The sequence below is a fragment of the Arachis hypogaea genome, chromosome 5 (assembly GCF_003086295.3).
Source record: "Arachis hypogaea cultivar Tifrunner chromosome 5, arahy.Tifrunner.gnm2.J5K5, whole genome shotgun sequence".
NCBI lineage: Eukaryota > Viridiplantae > Streptophyta > Magnoliopsida > Fabales > Fabaceae > Arachis > Arachis hypogaea.
In genome coordinates, this window is record NC_092040.1 from 2,569,030 (window position 1) to 2,591,683 (window position 22,654).

A 22,654-nucleotide genomic window follows, 5' to 3' on the forward strand; every position below is an offset into this window, starting at 1 on the left:
AATTTTTTATTTATTATTATTATTATTATTATTATTATTTTAGATTTTGCTAGACAATAATTTTTGTAAATAATGTGAATAATAGGTTCTAGAAAAAATAAAAAAATATTTCACCAAAAATTACCTTCTAAACCTTAATATTAGGATAATCATTTGCATCTGCATATTTCTTGAATTGAATATCCAGTCATTGTTAACTATGCATGAGTAAATCCAATCAAAAAAATAACCATCTAATTAAAAATAATAAACATAATAATTTGTATAACTATTTAATTAAATATTCAACATATTTATTATTCATATTATTTAATATTTTTATTGTCTACCTGTATTTTTTAACTTTTTTGTTTTTGGCTAAGATTTAGGCACAGAAGCAAAAGAGCCGACACTCATTCGCTGAGAAAAGAAAATAGGCGCACCAAAAAAATGTGTATTGTTTTAAACTTTCAATGCTTTTGTCTCTTCTTTTTTAATATTTCCACCGTTTTATTCTCTGTCATCATAATTTTAATCACGGCCACCAACACAGCGTCACCACTCCCAATTTATTTGGGCAAATCAGGGCTTTTTCTTCTTAATTAAACATTAATTTTAATTGAATTTAATTCACATGTGTCTTAAAGACATAAATTAAAATTATTATTAGCAAAAAGTTTTAAATTTTTATTTTTATAAATGTACAATAATTATGTTAAAAACTAAATTTTTAATATTTTTAATTAATAATTTTAACTTATGTTTTTAAAAGAAATTAACTAAATTTATTTTAATTTGTATGTACCATTAGTATAAAAAAATTAATTTTAGATATTCTAAAATAATAATGTAATAATTCTTATTATATGTACATTTTTCATCTTAAATTTAAGAATAATTAATTTTTTTATATTAAAAGAGCTTGATCTAAAAGAAATTTTATATAAATAATTAATTATATTATTATATTAACAAAAATAATTAATAAATTTATTTCTTAAAATGCTATCTAAGTATATAAATCTAATTAATAATTATGTAAAATTTTATAAATTATCACTACGCATTTAATTTTTATATCCTGCCCATGTAAAACTTTTACACAGCTATCTAATGTTGTATTGTCGCATCATCAAATTCAAAGCAACTAATTTTAATAAAATTTTGTAATTTTCCGTCGTTCTTCTCTTCAAATACCCCTAAAGTAATTCTTAATTGCAATGATAACGTATCAACGCATATTTTTTTTTTGGTAGAGAATAAGAAGAAAAAGGTATATTGATATTATTTTTGGGGCATTAGAACTTTATATGGAATAAACTTTTAAAATAATCCAGTGATGACTTTTTGACTTATGCTCCTTAATTTTCTATGAATAAAACCATATAAAATACAGTACCATGAACCTGAAATTAAAATACGAAAGAGGAATGAGGCATCGTCATTGGTCGTGGTACTCGTACAGTTCAAGACTCGATAAATGATTAATTATTTGTTTACAGAGAACAATATTGATACCGTCGTTAGTTTTGTTTTATTGGAGTTAGATCCGACCCGAATGTTCTCCCCACCAATTAATGGTTTCAATGTGCAATCCTATTTTTTTTTTCCCACGGTATTTTCTGACTCGACAGGTTAAGGACTAATCCACTGCGATACTGAGCTCCATTTAAGGGTTTGTCACTGGCCAATAGATTACTGCATACACAAGGTGAGATTCGAACCCCCACACTTGCTTAAGCGGACTAGTGAAACTAACCACTAGATCAATCCAACTTGGTTTGTGCAATCCTATTCTTTGGCGCCGACTATATTAATGTTTTGCAAGAATTGTAAATGTACCAGCTATATTAATATTTTAATAATTTTAATGGCTAATTTTAATTATAAAAATTATATATAATATATATTAATTAAAATTATTAGAACACTAATATTTTGGATAAATTTAATTTTTTTTTCAAAATTTAAAGCCCACTTTTGGAGCCATGTTCCCATAATCCCATGCACCCAACCCTATTCTTGCTATCCCACCTCACCTATGCTTCCCTTTCATTTTTTTATTTCTTTATTTTTTGTGAGACACTCTTGAAATAATCTCATTCTAAGAATTTAAATCGTTAGGTAAAAATATATAAGTAATTATATATCTAACATATTTTTTAAGAATTTGTTTTGGATTTAAAATGTAATTATATATTTTTTATAAATAGTTATATATTTAATAAAGAGCAATAATTGAATTATTTTTGTAAATCTCAAGCTCATAAGTTTAAACGATAAAAATAATCACTGATGTAATAATTGAATTAAATTATGTACATTACATTTTTTAGATGTAGCTTTTTTTAAAATTTTGTGTTAATACATAATATTTATGTATTGAATTATTTTTTTATGTTTAAATGATCTAATATTATATTTAGTTATATAAAAATTTTAAATTATAAAAATATATAAATAATTATATATCTAATAAAGAATAAACTCTTAATTGATAAGTTGCTAATCATCAAGAGGCAACTATATTTAACAAATTAGTGTTTTGGGCCTTTGGCTCCTCATCCAATAAAAAAAAAACTTTTAGCATAACATATTAGAGAAAGATCAATGAATCACACATTTTTTATCTTACTTGAATATTAGAATGTAATTTATTTAATTGGAAAGCAAATTAGTTATTAAAAATGGTTAGAGATGGATTTATATTTTGTCAGTGGGATATATATTTCAAAAAGAGCCTTATCTCAAAAATATTTGAACTAGTCGTTGTGTTAGGTATTTTTTTTTAATACGTAACTTTAGTCAAGAATTTAGGAGTTTAGGTAATGATCATGATTGTGGCCTAACATCATGTATTGTATGTTGTTTTTCAAAACTAGCACCCAATTTTCAGGTCGCGGATGAATTATAGCATCACAATAATTATATTAGTATGCCCGCCTTAAATTTTATCCTGCAGAAACATTAATCAACTTTAAATTTGATGTAATCCAATAATCCATTGAACTGATGATACATACACAAGGAAAATTAAATGAAACAAAATTGCTCGGTAATTAGTTACAACCATGGAATAATTGTTTTAAAAAATCACATGACTATAATTATATAATATATTCAACAATAATATCCAAATAATTGATACACTTCAATTTAACTTATAGTGCATAAAAATATTTTTATATAAAAAAATAATTAAAATATTAACGTATATATACTATTATATACTAATTTAATTAATTAATAAATTTTAACTATTATGATGATAATATTTTTGGATAAGTAATCACCTATTATTATTGGTGCTGGTTTGTTGTATGATTGAGGATTGTGAACCCCATGATTGAATGGAGAGATGACGTGGCAGCTGCTTATTTCTTAAAAGTTAAAACTCGACGGTGGTGCACTGGCACGGCATTGACGGTGATTTCTTAAATGCTTACATTTCTATTTATTTTTAGCATTATTCCTTCCTATGATTTAATTATTAGTACGTACCTTTCTAGTTATGTTAGTATCACTGTATAACATAGCATGATAGAACGTTTGCCTAAATAACTTGGTAGAAACTAGATAAAATAGGTAAGCATATATACATTGTTAAATTTAATATTAATATATTCCATTTAAGTAAATTTAACATTTTAGATAAATCTTTTAAAAATGAGTATAAAAGATAGTTATTTCTATTCATTTTGAATGAATAATTTTTATACTGAAAAGTATGTCTCGTAGAAAATAATTAACTTTTTTATTTAATAATTAAAAAAATTATTTTTGAAAAGAATTTATAACAATATATTAGTAAAAAATTCAATTATAATTAATTTTATATAAAATTAATAGTTAAATTTTATTAAATAATTTAATAAATTTAACTAAATTATTATATAACGATTTTTAATTATTAATTTCACGCCCATTTAAATGTCCACCTATTATGATATATATTACTCATTACAAATACGTATAATGTTGAGATAATAGTAGATCAGTCCACTTAATATAATTTCTTTTGTAGAAAGTTTAATATATACCAAAAACATTAGAATAATGGGATGTGAAGCGACATAGTTACATTAAAAATAATACTAGATATAGGTTGTTCCAATTGCACTTCCTTAGGTTCCTATTGTCTGAATTTTTCAGAGCTGTCAAGCAACAAGAAAAAGGTCATGGTTATGGGGCTTCAAAGGTTAACATGGCGCCAGCCAAATTTTTTTCTCCCTTTATGCCAAAAGTGTTTTTCTTAGTTTTCTATGTCCACTTTAATTTTTAGATCAACCGAACAACGAACCTTCCCCACATAGATGCTAGTGTTTATATTTGAAAACTAAATAATGAGAAATGTTGTGTACATTACATATATCCTACCACTTATTTAGTACATATCTATTTATTTATTGGCTGGTTGAATATAAAATTATTAGTGACTAATACATATAAAAGATGTGGTAATATCGTATTATCGTGATAGATAGAATATATATAGGCATTATGTTAAATAATTTAGTTAAATATATTAAATTATTCAATAATTTTAAATTATTATTATTTTTTTATATAATATTAAATTTATTTTATGTTTTATTAAAAATAAATAAAAAATATATGAAAAATTAATTTTAATTAGTTAAGATTAATTAAATTTTTAGAATTTAAATTTATTATTTAAAATTTAGATTTAAAATAAATAAAATAATTTAAAAAATATTTATTGACATTAATTAAAATAATTAGTTATCTATTATTACTCAAACGAAAAATATATATGTACTAAATATACAAACTAGAATTAATAAGTAAGACCGCGTTTGTTCATGAAAATAGGACAATTACAAGATATTGATAACAAGACATAAAAGATAGAGACACAAAATTCTGTGTTCTTATATTTTGTTTGGTGATAGATTAAAACAAATTATAAAAATTTAATTTATTTTTATTTTTTCATTCAAAAAATTTGAGAAGTAAAATATAATAATAATAAAATATAATTATAAAAATTGACCAAAATAACAAAAGAAAAAAAATGTTGTATTTTTTGTTAGTGTCTCTGTATCCTTCCTATCAAGATGGACACAAAATACATTAATTCAGTTTCTCTAAACACCATATCCTTATCCATGTCTCGTTTATTAAGCACGCACGATTTAATATTTCTATATTCCTGTCTCAGTGTCCAGTCTCTAAAAACAAACGCACTCTAAGGTAGCGTTTGTTTTGAGGTACTGAGATAGAGATTGAGAGAATGAGACTCAATATTATGTTTGTTGGTTCAGATACTAAACTTTCTGTTCTGTCCCTAAAATTTCAATATTTTAGTACTTCCAAAAAATAGGGACATAGAGAACTAAAATTTTTAGAGATTGAGACTAAAATTTTAATAACATTTTATAATTAAAATATCCTTATTTCTATTTATTTAATTTTAATTTTATTTTTTATGCAAACTAAATTAAAATTCATTCTTTGTTTCAATTTCTGTCTCCTCCAAATGTACCTAGTTAATTATTTTCATAATTGTACATTATTATAGTCGAAGAATGCATCCATATCCATTATCTAATCTTCATCGCCTACAATTATATACTTGTGTGTCTACACTCCCTTTGACTTAAGAGTCATCCATGTGTGTATATATATAAATTAATGGAAATTATTATATGATGGAATCCTCTCCCTACCTTGCCATGCACCTTCTGAGCAGTGCAAAACTTATGCAGTCAACAAACGTGAAAGCAACAGAAGACACTGTGAGTGTTGACTATTGTTTTTGGATTATTGCAACATTATTTAGTCATATATACATGAAATATGGATTTCCCATCATCACAAAATAATATGTTATAGATCACGTTAATATATATAATGTGAAGAAATTGCTTAATTATTACTTAATAGTTATTAATTCATGAGAATCTTTTCGTTACAACAACTAATAATTTCAATGATTTGATTTGCCTAAATAAAACAGGCCAATTAGTTAAGGATAAACAAAGACATCCCACGATGCACACAACTGGAAGTTCGGATAGAAAGTGACAAAATGTGAAAGGGACTTGATTAATTAGGTTCCATTTGCAATGGATAAAAATAATAAAAATGAAAAAGATTAAATTTATTTATCATGACCATTGACCAAACGGCATTCCATCATTGACAAATTAATTGAGGATGATAAGCCTAACTGTATAGAAAGCGTTACTATTGTCATTCACTTGATTTGTTTTTTAGTTTGGTTTAACTAACAGCAGTGTGCTGGTGATTTTAGTTTCCAAGTCAACAACGTAACTGCGCACCTGACATGTTTTTTGCTTTGCTAGCTTGCAACTAAATCATCTTACTCCAAAAGCAAACAATTTAATATATATATATATATATATATATATATATATAGGTAAATACTAAATCGATATTCGAAAAATTCTAGCGCTGATCAAATGGTACTTGACTTTTGTTATTAACAAAATAGCCGCTGAGCTGCATTTGTTTTTTAGAACAGGATAAGACAAGACACTGATGGATAGAGACACAAAATTTTGTGTTCTTGTATTCTATTTGATGATAAATTAGAACAAATTATGAAAATCTAATTTATTCTCATTTTTTTCATTCAAACAATTTTAGATGAAAAATATAATAATAAAAAATATAATTATGAAAAATTAACAAGAATAATGAAATAAAAAATAAAAAATAAGTTGTGTCTCTTGTTAGTGTTTCTGTGTCCTTCCTGTCAGGGTGGACATAAAATACACTAATTTAGTGTCTCTGGACACATTGTCTTTGTCCATGTCTCATCTTCCAAACACGATTTTGTGTCTCAGTGTCCCTGTCTCAGTGTCCTATCTCTATAAACAAACGCAGCCTAAAGGATTTTAAAATTTGACAAGCGTATCCCCGAACTCGCTGAAAGAAATCTCCGACAAGTATAATGCTGACATGGCCACCGTATTCTGGTGACCTGGCAAACCATCCGCCAAACCCTAATCTCTTCCTTCCAACACAGACTTCCCCTCCATCTTCCTCCTTATCACAACCCTCCCCCTACCCAATGCAACCCCTCCCTCTTCCTCCCCATCGTAGCCCCTCCTTTAGTTTCCCTCCCATCCCAACCCCCCTCCAAACGCACATTTCCCGCTCCTTCTCCCTCCCCAACACACACTCTCCTTCCTCCCTCAACACACAACTCGCATCAACAATCGCCTCAACATTAACAGCAACAGCAAGCAACAACAATAACAACCCCAACACACACTTCCCTCTCTCTCTCCATCACAACAACAACCTCAACGACAATAGCAACAGCAACCTCAACTGCAAGAGCACCATCAAGGACCACCGCCACTACCATCGGAGCTACAACAAGGCCTGAAATAGTCGCATTCCCTCAACTCCTCAGCTTTTCTCTCTTTTTCTTTTTATATTTATATATGTATGTTATGTGTTTGTGTAAATATCTGTGTGTGTGAATGGATATTGTTATTATTATTGTTATGGTCCTCCGAGAAGAGAAAGAAGGAATGAAAAAAAGAGAGAAGGAGGAACAAACAAAGTTAATATGTTCTGAATGTACATGTTTTTCTGTTAGTTCTGTTTGAAATTCTAATGATATTGGTTTTGGTGTTATTGTTGCTTTTGCTGCTGTAATTAAGGAGGCAGAAGGAAAGGTAAGTGTGTGTTAGGGAGGGGGCTACGATAGGGAGGGAGTGTGCATTGGGTAGGGGAAGGGTTGCAATGGAGAGGAAGAAGGAGGGGGAGTGTGCATTGGGGAGGGAGAGGGCTGCGATGGGTAGGGGGAGGAGGCTGCGATGGGGAGAAAGATGGAGGGGGAGTCTGCATTGGGAGGAAGGGATTAGGGTTTGGGAGATGGTTTGCCAAGTCACCAGAATATAGTGGCCATGTCAGCATTGTGCTTGCTGGGGATTTGCTCCGGCGAGCTCGGGGACATGCTTGTCAAATTTTAAAATCTTTTAGGGACTATTTTTTCAACAGCAAAAGTCAAGTACCATTTTGTCAGCGCCAAAATCTTTCGGATATCGATTTGGTATTTACCTCTATATATATATCAAGTACCATTTTGTCAGCGCCTGAATCTTTCGGGTGCCGATTTAGTATTTACCTCTATATATATATATATATATATATATATATATATATATATACCGTATTTAAAATTATTTGTTTAACTTATTAAAAAAAGTAAAAATTAATATTGAATTTTTAAAAAATAATTATCAAATATTAAAATTTATTATAAAAAATAAATTTGACAAAAATTAGATACCAAATTATATATATATATATATATATATATATATTTAAAAAATTGTTGTGTTCACTAACTTTTTTTTTGTTTTCAACGTTATTTTCAATTTAGTAGACTAAAAACTAATTTGTCTCATGCATAATATAAAATTTAAACTCTTAATACTTATTTAAGCGGATTAGTAAGTTAATTATTAAATTAATTCAAGTTAATTTGTGTTCACTAACTTATTATTAGCCTTTAATTAAAAGTATTTAATTTATAATATAATTTATTGCCTTTTATAATCTAACTAAAAGCATTAATTAGCCACAATATATATTACTTATGTTGGAAGTTTTGGAACTGCTATCTAGAAGCCCGAGGGTGTAGATCAACCTTACAAAAAAGATTTAGGTGTTCGAATAATAAATGATAATTTTTATTCTATTTTATTTCAGTTGATTGTAGAATATTTTTATTTTTTAAAATTTAGAAAATTATCTTCTTTGAACTAATTTTTTTCCTTTCCAAAATTATTGATGATATATCGTAATATGAACAAAAATTGAACAAAAATTCTCCCACTTTACTATGGGTTAATGTTTAAATTCGTCCCTGAAAGATTACGCGATCTTCATTTTCGTCTCCGAATAATTTTTTTAATCAAATTAGTTCCTGAAAGATAAACTGTTAGTCAAATTAGTCCTTCCGTCAATTGGATGATGACGTGTCACGTTATGTGCCACGTGACATGATGACGTGGTACGCCACGTGACAGGTCAGTAATACGTGGGCACGCCACGTAACAGGTCAATAACACGTGGCATGCCACGTGTTACTTGACATATAAAAAAGTTTTCTATTAGTCAAAATAGTCCTTGAAAGTCCAGACGTAAGTCATTTTCATCCCTCAAATTTTAAAAATTAGTCAAAATAGTCCTTATATGTCAAGTGACACGTGGCATGCCACATGTCACTGACCTGTCACGAGGCGTGCCACGTCATCATACCACGTGGCACTTAACGTGGCACATCATCATCTAATTGACGGAAGGACTAATTTGACTAACAATTTATCTTTGAGAGACTAATTTGATTAAAAAAATTATTCGGGGATAAAAATAAAAATCGCATAATCTTTTAGAGACGAATTTAAACATTAACCATGTTAAAAATTGCAAAGTTGGGAATTTTCAATATTTAAAAAGCTCGATTTCCCCTACTTTTACCTTCATTCATAACCCATTTAATTGTTTAATATTTTGATATGGCGTTCAATTTTATATAAATAGCGAAAAAGAAACACCCTAAAATAGACATAGGTAGAGGACCATATATCTACACTTCTCCAAAATTATTGCCCAAAAAAAAAATTAGAATTGTTATATATGTTAAGTATTTTTTTTATTTAAATTTATTCAAGTAGCTAGGTTTAACATTAACAAAAACCATTTTCATTAAAAGAGCGTTATTACACACGTTTTTTCTTTTCCTTCTCCTCCACGTTTCTTCTTTTTTGCGCTTCTTCTTTTTCTTCTTTTAAATATACGCATACATCATCTTCTTCTTCTTTCAAATTCACGCATACCTCCTCCTCCTCCCCCTTCTTCTTCGTGCACACATATTCTTCTTCTGTTTCTCCTCTTTCTCCTCCTCTTCTTCTCCTCTTTCGTTATCGTTATCACCAACAACACTAATATTTTGCTAATGGATTATTTTTTCAGTCGAATTGAATGGAATGCAATTGCTAAACTGAATTGAATTGAATGGACACAGTTGATCTGAATTGAATTGATAATCTCTAAATTGTAAACACAGGTGTTTTGAATTTGATTTTATATAATGGATAATGTTCCATTCATTTAGTACTTTACAATTGCTTCACCTTAATAACGTGTTCGGTTCATTATGCAGAAAGCTATTTTAAACTTGATTTTATATAATGAATAATGTTTCGTTTATTTAGTACTATACAATTATTTCACCTTAATAACGTGTTCGGTTCATTATGCAAAAAGCTGTTTTGAATTTGATTTTATATAATGGATAATGTTCGGTTCATTTAGTACTATACAATTGTTTCACCTTAATAATATATTCGGTGCACTATGAATTGAATTGAATTGTTTTGAATTGAATGGATGCAAGTGTTCTGAATTGAATTAAATTGATAATCTCTACGAGGAGGAGAAGAAAGAGGGGAAAAAGAAGAAAAACATGCATGTGCACATTTTGAAGAAGAAGAAGAAGAATGAAAAGCAGCACATGATTTAAAAAATTATTACAATAACTTAGATAAATTTAGATAAGAATTTTGTTTAAATGTAAAATTTTATGTAAAAATAATATTTGCAATCAATTTAGAGTGGCCAATTCATTTGTCTTTTCAATTCCACTTTATGCAAGCAACAACTTATTGACCGTCATAAACTCTTAAATAAAATTTAGATTCACAATAAATTAATCATTAGTCTATCAAATTAAAAAATATTATAAATAACTAAAAAACAAAAATAATATATGCAATTTATAATAAGCATTATACTATTATATATGTATCTTTTAGCAACTGTCATATTGGACACCTTTATGTACCTATGTGCTGGTGAATATAACATTAAAGGAAAAAAATAGAAAGAGAGTACGGTGATACGAATAACCGAAAAAAAAATATTATACGGTCAGGGTTAGGGGTGGTAATATATACCCTACTTGCGAGTACTTAACTCGATCTTACTTGATCGGTTAGGGTTGTTAATTCGATTCGTAGTGGGTAGAGTAGGTTTCTTGTGTGGATTAGGTAAGGTACGGGTTGAGCCTCAACCCTACTCGATCAACTCGCATTCTATATATGTTTATATTATATACTTATATAAAAATATGTTTTAAGTGGATGTTGAATCAAAAACCTCTCGCTAAATGTAAAAAATCTTTAACCACTAAAAGAAAATCATTAATAGATAATTTAATATTTTTTTTACATAAAAATCAGTTCTATTTTAAATTATCATCAAGTTATATAATAATATTGTATATCTTTTGTAACTCGCGGGTAGGGTCGGATACCCGCAAATTAAGAGCGGATAGGGTTATGATTAGGATATTCTCAACCCACGAGTACGGTAAGATTGAGTTTATATAAAAATCTAAACATGCGGGTAAGGTTAAGGTTAGATCCAAACCCTACTCTACCCTACCCGTTGCCACCTCTAATCATGGTCCGTAAATATTAATATTTTATTATCAATAATTTCTATTCATATTTTTAAAAATTTTGTTTATAAAAATATAATTTACACATATATTTATTAAAATTTTGTAAATATAAATCAATATAATTTATATTTATATTTTTTAAAATTTGAACACATAAATTAGTATAATTTATTTATTAAAAATAATTTAATATTTATATATGCTAATCAAATGATGACCAAATACTAAAAATTACTAAGTCAAAGAGTTTCTCTAACTGAAAATTCATCAGCATACATATTATATATATATTATACTTGAATCAGAATTAAGGTACTTAGTTACTCACTGTTCCAACAAACATATTGGAAGGTAGGAACCGCCCAGCATATCATGTGAATATATACAGCAAGCAAAGCATCGAAAGCTCAGTAGTACCATGTCCCCCGAACTTGACCAATCCCTGTTCAGATTAATGTTTACATACATTAATTACATTAATTACGAATTTATAAGTTCTTTCATACGTTGCTTGGCCTTCATATTTATTGAATTTACAGCTAACTTCCAAAGGAAATTTCATTGCACCCATCAAATAATTGGTACTTAATTAAACTACTACTTGAAAACGTTTCGTGAATATCATTAAACAATTCACAGACATAGTAACTGTTAATTTATACTCATAGTTTTCTCTTATCAGTATTAGGATTTTGCTACAGTAGTATTTCTAAGTTAATCGCAACCACCAGTTCTAATGTTAAATGTGATGCATTTAATTGTTTGGGGTCGGGGATTAAATTTAAGAAAAGAGCTTAGCAAAAGTGGACCATCATGGAGCAGCCATCACTAGCCAGTGCAATCTTGTCGCCATGATATTAATGTTCATATTAATGTGCCTATTAATTAAGTATAGATGTATATGCAACGCAACATTATGGATAATGTTATTAGTGGTGATGGGACTCAAATTAATTTGATGCAAATTGTTTGAAACACTAACATATTCTAATCAGATCCAACCCCTTTAATTGAAAAATAATAATTAAAAATCACTAATCAAAACTCAACTCCAAGAATCAACACTATCTTTATAGAAACTTCTTAACTCGTTGATTGCATAATTATCCTAAACAATGGTTGAGACTTAAAATTGAATGATTAGGTCCACCAAAGAGTAATTTAAATATTTTGCGTCTCTTTAATTTGTGGACGAACTAGAATCTTGTTTGATACGCAAGTGGAACCTTATGGATTAAGAATTGACGAGATTCTTGCGGCTTTATCTCCACTAATGCGAAGTTGCTCGGTTAAATTGGTCCAAATAAAAATGGTCCCATCTGCTTACGAGGTTGTGGTGTCATAGCCATTTACATCCATGGAAATGGCATAATTCACGATTCTCACTTATCATTATCCATCAATCATTGAATTTTAGCTCTTCATTTAGCCAAGTTCACATTAGGCGGCTGCAAACACAACTATAGTTTTTGTTTCTCAAATAAATTAATAAAAATAAAATGTTAAATAAACGTTACATACATTGTGTGTGTGTGTGTTTTTTTACACCAAAAAAATACATTGTTTTTTTTAATAGTATTTCAATGGCAGACAATGAAAAAAATAAATAAAAAAAACTACTTCACGCTTTGCTTGTTTGAGAATAAGTGAGCCTCTTTTTTTCTTGGTCTGGAATGAGCTTTTTTCTTTTCTTTTTTTTTTCCAGTTGTCCGCAGTATTTTTTAGTCCGACAAGTCAAAAACTAATCAATCACGAATTTGAATTTTATTTAAGAGTCTGTCGCTGAATAATAGGTTGTTATATGTACAAGGCGGGATTTAAACTCCCAAAACTTATTTAAGTGAACAAGTAAGTTGACCACTTGACCGGTTTAAGTTGGTTTGAAATTAACCTTTTTTTTTGGTAAAATGAAATGAGCCTCTTTGATTGGAGTGTGGTAAAAACAGGTCGACGCCCATATTTGGGGCAGCCCATTAAAGTAGTGAGATAGGAACAAAATAAAGTAGTTGGGTTACTTATTGCCCAAAAATAAAGTTGTTGGGTTACTGTAACCCAAAACTATTGTTGGGCTACCGATACAAAAACGAAGTTGGGCCTAGGCCTGTATAATGTTAACAGTAAATCTGTAACACAACAGTGCACAACTGCAGTGCAGACAAACGCAGCGGCAGTTGAGAACAGATACAGAAGACGAGAATTGAAGAGATAGAAATGCTAAAAGCAGGAGTAGCTGCTCTTTCGCGCTCACCACCTCCTTCTTCTTCTTTCACGAGCTACGCTACCATTCACGATTCCGCAAACTTTCACCGCGTTTCGATCAGAGTAGCAACATTCACGAAAATGGCCTCCTCCGCCTCCTCCTCACCACTCCCCTCACTCAACATTCCAAATTTCGTTTCCGTCGAAGGCGCCGACGTACATTCGCGAACTAAACCTGATGGTAACGCCGTCGTATTCAAACCTTGTTCGTTTCACTTCTTCTCTTTCACGTCAAATCTAATTTTTCCTTTTGCTTTTATAATTAAATTCAGGCTTCAGATTCACCTTAGTCTCGTATAACATATTAGCTCAGGTTTGTTCAGTTTAGGGTAAATCTAAATTTTGATGCACAACCGTTGACTTTGACTTTTTTTTGTTTAATTTTAATTTAAAAAAATTTCTTATGTAGGCTTATGTGAAGAGCTCTCTGTTCCCACACTCTCCTTCCCCGTCACTCAAGTAAATTTCTTTGCTTCCCAAGTTTCATTTTTAAATATTGAATCAGTAAATAAATGTGAACTACGAATTTTACTGTAGTTGTTCTTGATTATGATTTTGCTTTCTGCAGGTGGAAATTTCGTTCAAGTTCCATTTTAGAAGTTCTCAAGAACTTGGGAGCTGATTTTTTCTGCCTACAGGTTTATTTTCCTCCTCTTTTTGATTTTGCTGCTTTTTTTTTTATTATGCCAACCTGGATATGAATTGCTTGGGACATTTGTCTTGCATTGTTTTTCTTTGGATGAGTTCTTATTCCTATATGGAATAATGTCAGGAGGTTGATGAATTTGATAGCTTTTACAATGGAAGCATGCGGAACTTGGGATATTCGTCTATCTATATGAAGAGAAGTGGACAGAAGCGTGATGGGTGTGGCTTGTTTTACAAGCATGACCGGTATGTCGAACTATTGTACAATGCTGAAGCAACTTGTACTTTAGAAGATTATGGAACATAGATACATGACCTATATCCAATGAGTAGCAAGGATTTTGCACCTGGATAGAGGTTTCTTAAATGGACAAGAGAGAACTAGAACAACCTTGCTTTACTGATTTAAAAAATTGAAAACCCCTCAACATGCTTTTTGTTTTGACTAGATTTTGGTCTTGGAAGGATTCCACATTCTTACTTGCAATTCCGTCACCACTTACACAACATCCTTCTGTTGTAAATGTTGGTCAATAGATATGCTGATAAATGCAAATTCCCTAAAATCTGAATGGAATTATGAAGCATTTACACAACAGGGTAGTATGCTAGTTATGTGTAATTGGTATTCAGATCATTGTGGTTCTTTTTATCTGTCTCTCATTCTCGTCCTGTCTTTTGGGATTAATTTTCATTCGAATTTGGTTTTATAGTAAAACAATGGGACTGATCATTGATCAAAACTTCAATTAGTCTTAATGATTTCAGCATTCTTAGTTTATATTTATTCTTACTTTCTGGCATTTAGTGCAGAGTTGGTTTTGGAGGAGAAAATTGAATACAACGATCTAGTAAAGTCAATTAAAGATGGAAACTCTCCAAATGATGACAAAGAAAGCAAAGGCCAGCCAAATAAACAAGAGGATGCTGCATCCAATGATGGTTAGTGCATCAAGCCCATGTATTTTCTTATTGATATTAGAGACTGCTCCATCTTGTGTATAATACTGCCTTGACATTGATATTGTTATTGAGTATTAACCTACTGATAGACTACTTGCGGAATCTATGCATTTGTCCTGCTTTTTCATGTTTGTTGCTGCTGTACTCCTTTGATTGTTTCTGCACCAAACGCATGTATGCAATATTTGTTCGTTAACTGATCTTTTGATTTAGGACCTAAATCGAATAAAGAAGATCGTGGAGACCCCAAAGATCCTCGTGTGAGACTAAAGCGTGACTGTGTAGGAATTTTGGCTGCGTTTAGGGTCAAAGATCCCTCTCGTCATGTTGTTATTGTGGCCAACACACATCTTTATTGGTATGAACTGGCATGCTTTGCTTTTATTTTTCATGTCTTGTTCTTTTACTTTTCAATGTTTTTCATGTAGATCTAGTTATATCAACACATGGTTGCTCTAGTGGTGGAATTCATTAATGATACTGAGTTATTGTCCCAGGGATCCTGAATGGGCTGATGTCAAGCTTGCACAAGCTAAATATCTTCTTTCTCGATTATCACAATTCAAAACTCTGGTATCAGATCAATATGAATGCACGCCTGAAGTCATTTTGGCTGGTGACTTTAATTCTACACCAGGAGATATGGTATGGTAACTAGATACTTCTAAAACTTCACACTTCCTATTTCTTATTTTTATCTAGATTCTGTGTCCCCTGCGCCTGTATTGCATGAAATTTATGTGTTGAGTCAGGCTATTCTTATTTTCGGATTGTTTCAGGTTTATCAGTACCTCATATCAGGCAATTCTTCTTCACAAATTATGCCTGAATGTTTGGAGGAGCAACCAATTCCCTTATGTAGTGTCTACGCTTCTACGAGAGGAGAGCCACCATTTACAAACTACACACCTGGTTTCACCGGAACTCTCGATTATATATTATTCTGCCCCTCTGACCACATGAAACCAATCAGCTTTCTTGAGCTTCCAGACTCCGATGCAGTCGACATTGTCGGTGGACTGCCAAACTATAGTCATCCAAGTGATCATCTACCAATTGGTGCTGAATTTGAGATCATCAAGGAGTAAATGGTCTTGTACGGCTAAGTGGTATTTGATTTCTCAAGCATTCATGTTGATGAGGCAAAGAATTGGGGCGAGTATACTATGGATTAGGCAGTGAAATCAACCGAGTGACTTGACAAGGTGATGGTCACTTAACCTCCAATTATCAAATGAACATTACTTGTTTTAGAAAATTTTGTAGGATTGAATTCTCTTTCCAGTTGCACAATCCTTGTAGAATCTTTTGCTTGTCTTCCATCATGTGATATTTTTCAAGATTTTTTTTCCGTCCGATTTTGATGTGCACATTTTTATTATAAAAACGTAGTTTGTTATGTGTAACCAGCGGCTTGGCAAGCCACTTTCCTATTGTTGTTAAGTGACATTATTTTATAATAAAAGGAAAATATTAGAGGCTAATACTTTTATTGGAAAGAAAAATGGAAGGTTGACTAGTATGCAAGATAAATACAAAAAAAAAAAAATATTAGTCTTCTAATATTTCTCAAAATGAAAATTTATAAATAAGATAATCCTTCTGTTTTGTTTTATAAATTAGAAAAATGAATAGCCGCTAGTATTTTTGTGCCTGGTGCGAAGTTCTAAAACTGATCTTTTAAGTAGTTATGCAAAAAATGAATGATGATGATAACGGTATTGATGTTAATGTATATAGCTTATGGCCCTATGATGGCGTGACTAGTAGTTTGATCATGGCCTTGACATTCGTTTTCAGTCTATGGAGTATGTAGTGATAACATTATGATTCTTCCTCAGCTTAATTTGCTCTGTGCTGCATTATTATGGTTATTGTTATTGCTTTGCTCTCACAAATATGAAAATGTTTTGGACGGCTCTGATATGTCAATTCAAGTGATTCTTGGGTCATTATAGTGTCACAATCATTCACACTAGACTGCAGCATGGCCATCACGACTTCATACACAGTTATGAATTATAATGGGAGTGTTTTCTTGTTCAAGTTGGGGGTCTTAGGGGACCACCAATTGCAAGTTGCAATGTGAGTTTGTGAGGAGTTAGATTTGGGTGGCTACTTTGGCTTTCTATACCCATCAATAGGTAGCGTTTGTTTTGAGGTACTGAGATAGAGACTGGAAAACTGAGATTCAGTATCATGTTTGTTGGTTCAGAGACTAGTATTGAAATTTCTGTCTCTGTCCCCAAAATTTTAGTATTTCAGTATCTCCAAAGATTAGGGATACAAGGAACTAAAATTTTTAGAGATGGAGATTGAAATTTCAATAACATTTTATATCTAAAATACTATCATTTCAATTAATTAATTCCAATTTTATCTTTTGTACAAATTAAATTAGAATTCATTCTTATTTCAATTTCTGTTTTCTACTTTACACCAAACAGAATACTAAAATTTATTTCAATCTCTGTCTCTTAAGTCTCTGTCTCTCAGTCTCAATCTTTTTGTGTCTGTTAAGCATTTCTATCTTTTTTTCTCAATGAATCAATTGATATTTCAACCTTTATTATTATAGATTCAATTTGAATGTCAAAGTATCTCCCACTTTTTTTACCCATTGGCTGAGAAATATAATTGAGTCTAAGCAGGGAATTAATTTTTAGGAGTAAATTTGTAGCTATTTTTTTTAGTTTAATTTTTTACTCTTATATTTACAATAACTCATAATTTTGAGAATCGGTTAATTCAGCCGAGTTAACTGAAAGTTGGCTACCAAATTAATTCAGCTCAGCGGAAAAATTAATTATTAGTAAATCGGTAATAAATAAAAAAAATTAAAAAATATAAAACGATTAAATCGGTCTAATTTTTAACAGCTAATTTAAAATAATAAAACATATTTTTTTAAAATATATCATATTTAAATAAGCTTAAAATCTCTCAACCTCTAGTTGTAGCCTTTCAATTTTCAGAACCTTCCAATCACCTTTTACTTCTTTGTTCTTCTTCCTCTGAACAAAACACTTAACGCCCCCACAACTTTACCTCTCACACTATTAACCGGTCGTTATTGTTGTCGACCAGCCTACATCTTAAACTATAAACCCAAACACTCCAAAAGAGAAGGGTTAAAAAGATAATTTTGACAATTAAAAACGTTATTAGTTCATCCGGGAGTTTTCTGAGAACTTTGAATAGTTAAAATAAGTTCTCTGAATTACTAAACCAAGGTCTAAATCAAGTGGAGCTTGAGCTAAGGAGAAATGGATCCTCTCCATTATTTTTGTCATTAGAGAGAATAAAGTGTAATTTCCTACCTTTAATTCTACAAGTGGGACCAAAAATAAATGAGAGAGAGAATACAATAAAGGATGAGATCTTTCACTGGATACCATCCAATTTTTATCCGTTGGAGAGGATCCACTCCCTGAGCTAAGGTACATATGGTGGGGTTGATTGAACTTTATGGTTCTGAGTGTATAGTAAATATCATTTTTCCCCAAGGCTTGGGCAACATTATAGGGAACCTTATCCCCACGGTCAGTATCATAAACTTTAATAGCCCTATATATAAAGTACATTATTATTCAGCATTTCAACTATTTTTTTTAATCCATGACGCAGAACCATACAAATCCATGTAGCAGAGTTGTCACACATTCGCGATTCTTCCTTCATCGGGTACTAGTTTGGCACTTTTCTTGATTTGAGTGCTCAATTTTTGTTTTAGGATCATATTTTGACACAAGGGAAAAAAAAATAAGTCACATATTCAAAATGTAATTAATTATTTATATTTATTTCAGTTGGAGCTCTGTGTGTGTGTGTGTAAATGGTCATTAATACCCTTTGCATGTTTACACATAGACCAAAGGGAAAAAATTTAATATTGAGAGGTTGGGTTTATGCTTGTGAGTTTGAGATAAGGGTTTGCACGTCCTTTTATTCAATAAATAATATACTTCTTCTATTTTTCTTTCAAGAAAAAACTCTAAGTATCACATTCATTTTAATAGAAATAAAAATAAAAATTTCAACTAAAAACGAAGAGTATATATAAAATATCTCATGCAACCTATCTACATGTATATATACACAAAGTTGAAAGCTTTCAATTTATTATTTTTGAGTATTGTATCAATTAGGCTTAATTTATTAGCTAGTTGCACGTATAATATACTATTATTAATTTCAATTTTCTTAACATTTAATTCATTATTATGTGAATGTTAATCGATTATAATTTTGTTATTTCCTTTTAAAAATATTGAGAACTTGTCAGCAAAAACCTGCAGATGAAAATACAACACTAATTAGCAAAATAACAAATAAGTACAACGAATTAACTCAGTATACAGCACAATGATATACACCTTGAAATGCAGGACCTTTGGCTTTTACACTCAGATTAATTAATTAATTAATGCTTCATGACATACATAAACACATGCCGCTCCTTCTAATTAATAATATATACATTAATGTGAGTACTCACGTGCGAATTGATAGTTGAGAATTGTTATATTACGATTTAAAATCATTTAATTAACAATTCTTAGATATCCACTTCACATCAAAATAACTGCCACCGTACATTAATTGTAAGGAAGAACTGGAAATGAGAAATATGGCTCGGTGAGTTGTGCCTCCATGGCGGTTATTGCATTTGGTTGATTGGAAACATCTCCGAGAAAACCATTATAGAAGGCCTTAACCTTTGTGACAACGTAAATAAAAGATGATGCAAGGTACGAGAATCCCAACCTGTGAAGCTTTTGTGCTAGCTGCTGCTTTGCACCTTTCTTCTTGTTCAAATCTTGTTCTTGTTGGGTGCTTGCATTGCCACTGCCTTCGTCGTTGTCGCTGCCGTGGTTGGTTATTCGACGATACCGATGAGAGAGTTTACAACCGCCACGACGGCGGCTGCCGCTCCCTCTTTCGCCGTAGGAGGCTGTGCAGTGCATTAATGTTTGGCATCTTGTATTGCTGGCAAGTTGTGATGCCATGTTTATGGCTGAGGAATGAAGAGTGTATCCTCTTTCACTCACTGCTCTATCCTTTTCTATTTATTTGCAATTGAGATTTGAATGGATCATGGCCTTTATATAGAGTAGTAGCCTAACTTGTACCAAACATATATATTATTCTTTTTAAAATATGAATTTAATTTTGATATATTAAGAGGTTAAAGTTTTAAAATATAATTTATAATCACATTTTTTTATAATTATTCATGCCACCAATATAAAAAATAATTATTTTTATTGATATGATATTATATAATTAGATGTATGTGCAAATTTATTTTATACTAATAATATATAAAATTAAAATTTTAAAATATATGTCAATTTAAAGAGTTTAATTTTGATGAAGTATAAAGGGTTTAGTGTTTTACACCGTTATTTAATTAAATTTATAAATTTAAATTTATTTAATTATATTTTACGATGTGACATACAAGATTATTGGATGTTGTTGTAAAATTATTTTACATTAATTAGATTTGAGTAATATATTAAGGAATTTAAATTTAATTTTAATGTACTAATAAATTAACAATTTTTACATAATTATTTAATTAAATTTATATACTTAGATAATATTTTTAGTCGTAAATTTAAAAATTAACTAATTTTGCTGATTAAGCAATACAGATTAGATGTTTGTGTAAATTATTTATATAAATCAATTTTATGTATTTAAATAATTTTTTAAATAGTAAAATTTTAAAATTAATTATTTTTGTTGATTAAGTAATACACGATTAGATGCATGTGCAAATCACTTACATGCAAATTAAATCAAACTTGCATTGCTAATACATTTTGGTAATAAATTTCTTTATATATTTTTATTTATTATTTATTATTTTATTTCTGTTAAAAAATAATTTAAAATAAAAAGAATATATAATATCTCATCGCATTTTTTGAGGTCTATATATGGGTTGTATTTAATTAATAATAATAGATTTTGATTTGCAGACTACTTCAAATAATTATAATTTTAAGTCAACACAAAATTCTAACACCTGCATACAGAATTTTAGTTTCTAACCACATATATAATTTGCGCAAAGAATTGCTTTCTAAATTGAAAGAGCCTGGGTCACAATTTTAATTTGTAATTAAATAATGGATCCCGCTAGGGAGACAATGGACTATTTGTAAATGAACATCTTCTATACTATTTAGAATAACCATCTAAGTACAAGGGATAATAAACAAGGATCGAACTCTTGACCTTTTGGATCTAAAGCTTTAATACCATGTCATGATACTACTCATTCCAAAAGCTTCAGCTGATGAAAAAATATAACACTAATAATTATATCTCTAATACTCCATAAACCTCCATTATACACATTGTATAAATATTTCATTGGCTCCTCATACTTTCCCTTAAATAATATGCAAACACAGCCTTTCTTAGCAAGATTTCATAATGTTTGCTAGTTAGTTGCTTCTACAAAAAATCATGAAGATGGGGTCCGTTGTTAAATTACTGAAAGGTACACGGCACGTGAAGAGTAGGGCCTATTAGGACAAGCAGGGTAGCATTGTCATTTTCATTTTCATTAAGACATGTAATGTAAGTGAGGTTGGATCACGTAATTGCATTTGCATGGTAATTAAGGTGCTTAGCTCTCTATCTCTCTCTCTCACACACACAACTATCTAACTATCTAATTCTTGATACCTGATTTGGTTAGGCAATTGGTATCATTTGGCCTTTAATTAATTAAAAAAAATAATGTATGTATTTTTTTTCCCGTGTATATTTCTTTTATCATATATAAAAATGCTATATATAACGTAACGTTCTTTTTATATCTATCTATCTATATAAATAATCAATTTAGTTGTTCAGTGGTCAATTTATTCGTCCGCAAACAAATTTTTTAATATAGTTCAAATGCACAATAAATTAATTTTTAGTCTACCAAATTAAAAAATATTTTGAAAAAAAGAAATCTATATACGTTTGTGTTTGATCAATTTTATATTTTCAGTAACAGTTACAACTTACATGTGTGTTAAAACCAAAATTATTTCATTCACCTATGGGAATAATAACTTTAACTCTTTACGTATATCAGCTAACTTTAACAGTAAATATAATTATAATTAAGGCTACACATGAATCAGATAGCATCCGTGATAATTATTCGCATTCGATCCGAATTTTACGGATATTATTCAATCTGCAGAGTTATCGAATCGAATTGGATCCGATCCGCACTATAGTAGAATCGAATTGCAGATTTGACAGTGATATCTGTGGATCCGATTTGCAGATTCGCATATCCGCACGTTTCATATAAAT

General features: G+C 30.0%; 1 protein-coding gene and 1 long non-coding RNA gene across 3 annotated transcripts; one reads left to right on the forward strand and one right to left on the reverse strand.

Moving 5' to 3' along the window:
- Positions 1 to 13,588: 13,588 nt before the first annotated feature.
- Positions 13,589 to 16,806, forward strand: LOC112800163 (carbon catabolite repressor protein 4 homolog 4-like). Of its 2 annotated transcripts, none has more exons than XM_025842286.3 (9): positions 13,589 to 13,892; positions 13,984 to 14,024; positions 14,121 to 14,170; positions 14,280 to 14,349; positions 14,484 to 14,605; positions 15,168 to 15,301; positions 15,536 to 15,680; positions 15,820 to 15,967; positions 16,102 to 16,806. In XM_025842286.3, the coding sequence occupies exons 1-9, from the start codon at positions 13,664 to 13,666 to the stop codon at positions 16,408 to 16,410; spliced, it is 1,248 nt and encodes a 415-aa protein (XP_025698071.1). In that variant the 5' UTR covers positions 13,589 to 13,663; the 3' UTR covers positions 16,411 to 16,806. The 2 variants fall into 2 exon arrangements, with proteins under 2 accessions (XP_025698071.1, XP_025698072.1); XM_025842287.3 differs by having other exon boundaries at positions 13,591 to 13,892; positions 14,487 to 14,605.
- Positions 16,807 to 18,579: 1,773 nt separating this feature from the next.
- On the reverse strand, positions 18,580 to 20,403 carry LOC140173301 (uncharacterized). The gene is made up of 2 exons (XR_011861814.1): positions 20,090 to 20,403; positions 18,580 to 19,614 (listed from the first exon to the last, which is right to left on the reverse strand). It is a non-coding gene; the product is annotated as an uncharacterized lncRNA (long non-coding RNA).
- Between the last annotated feature and the right edge of the window lie 2,251 nt (positions 20,404 to 22,654).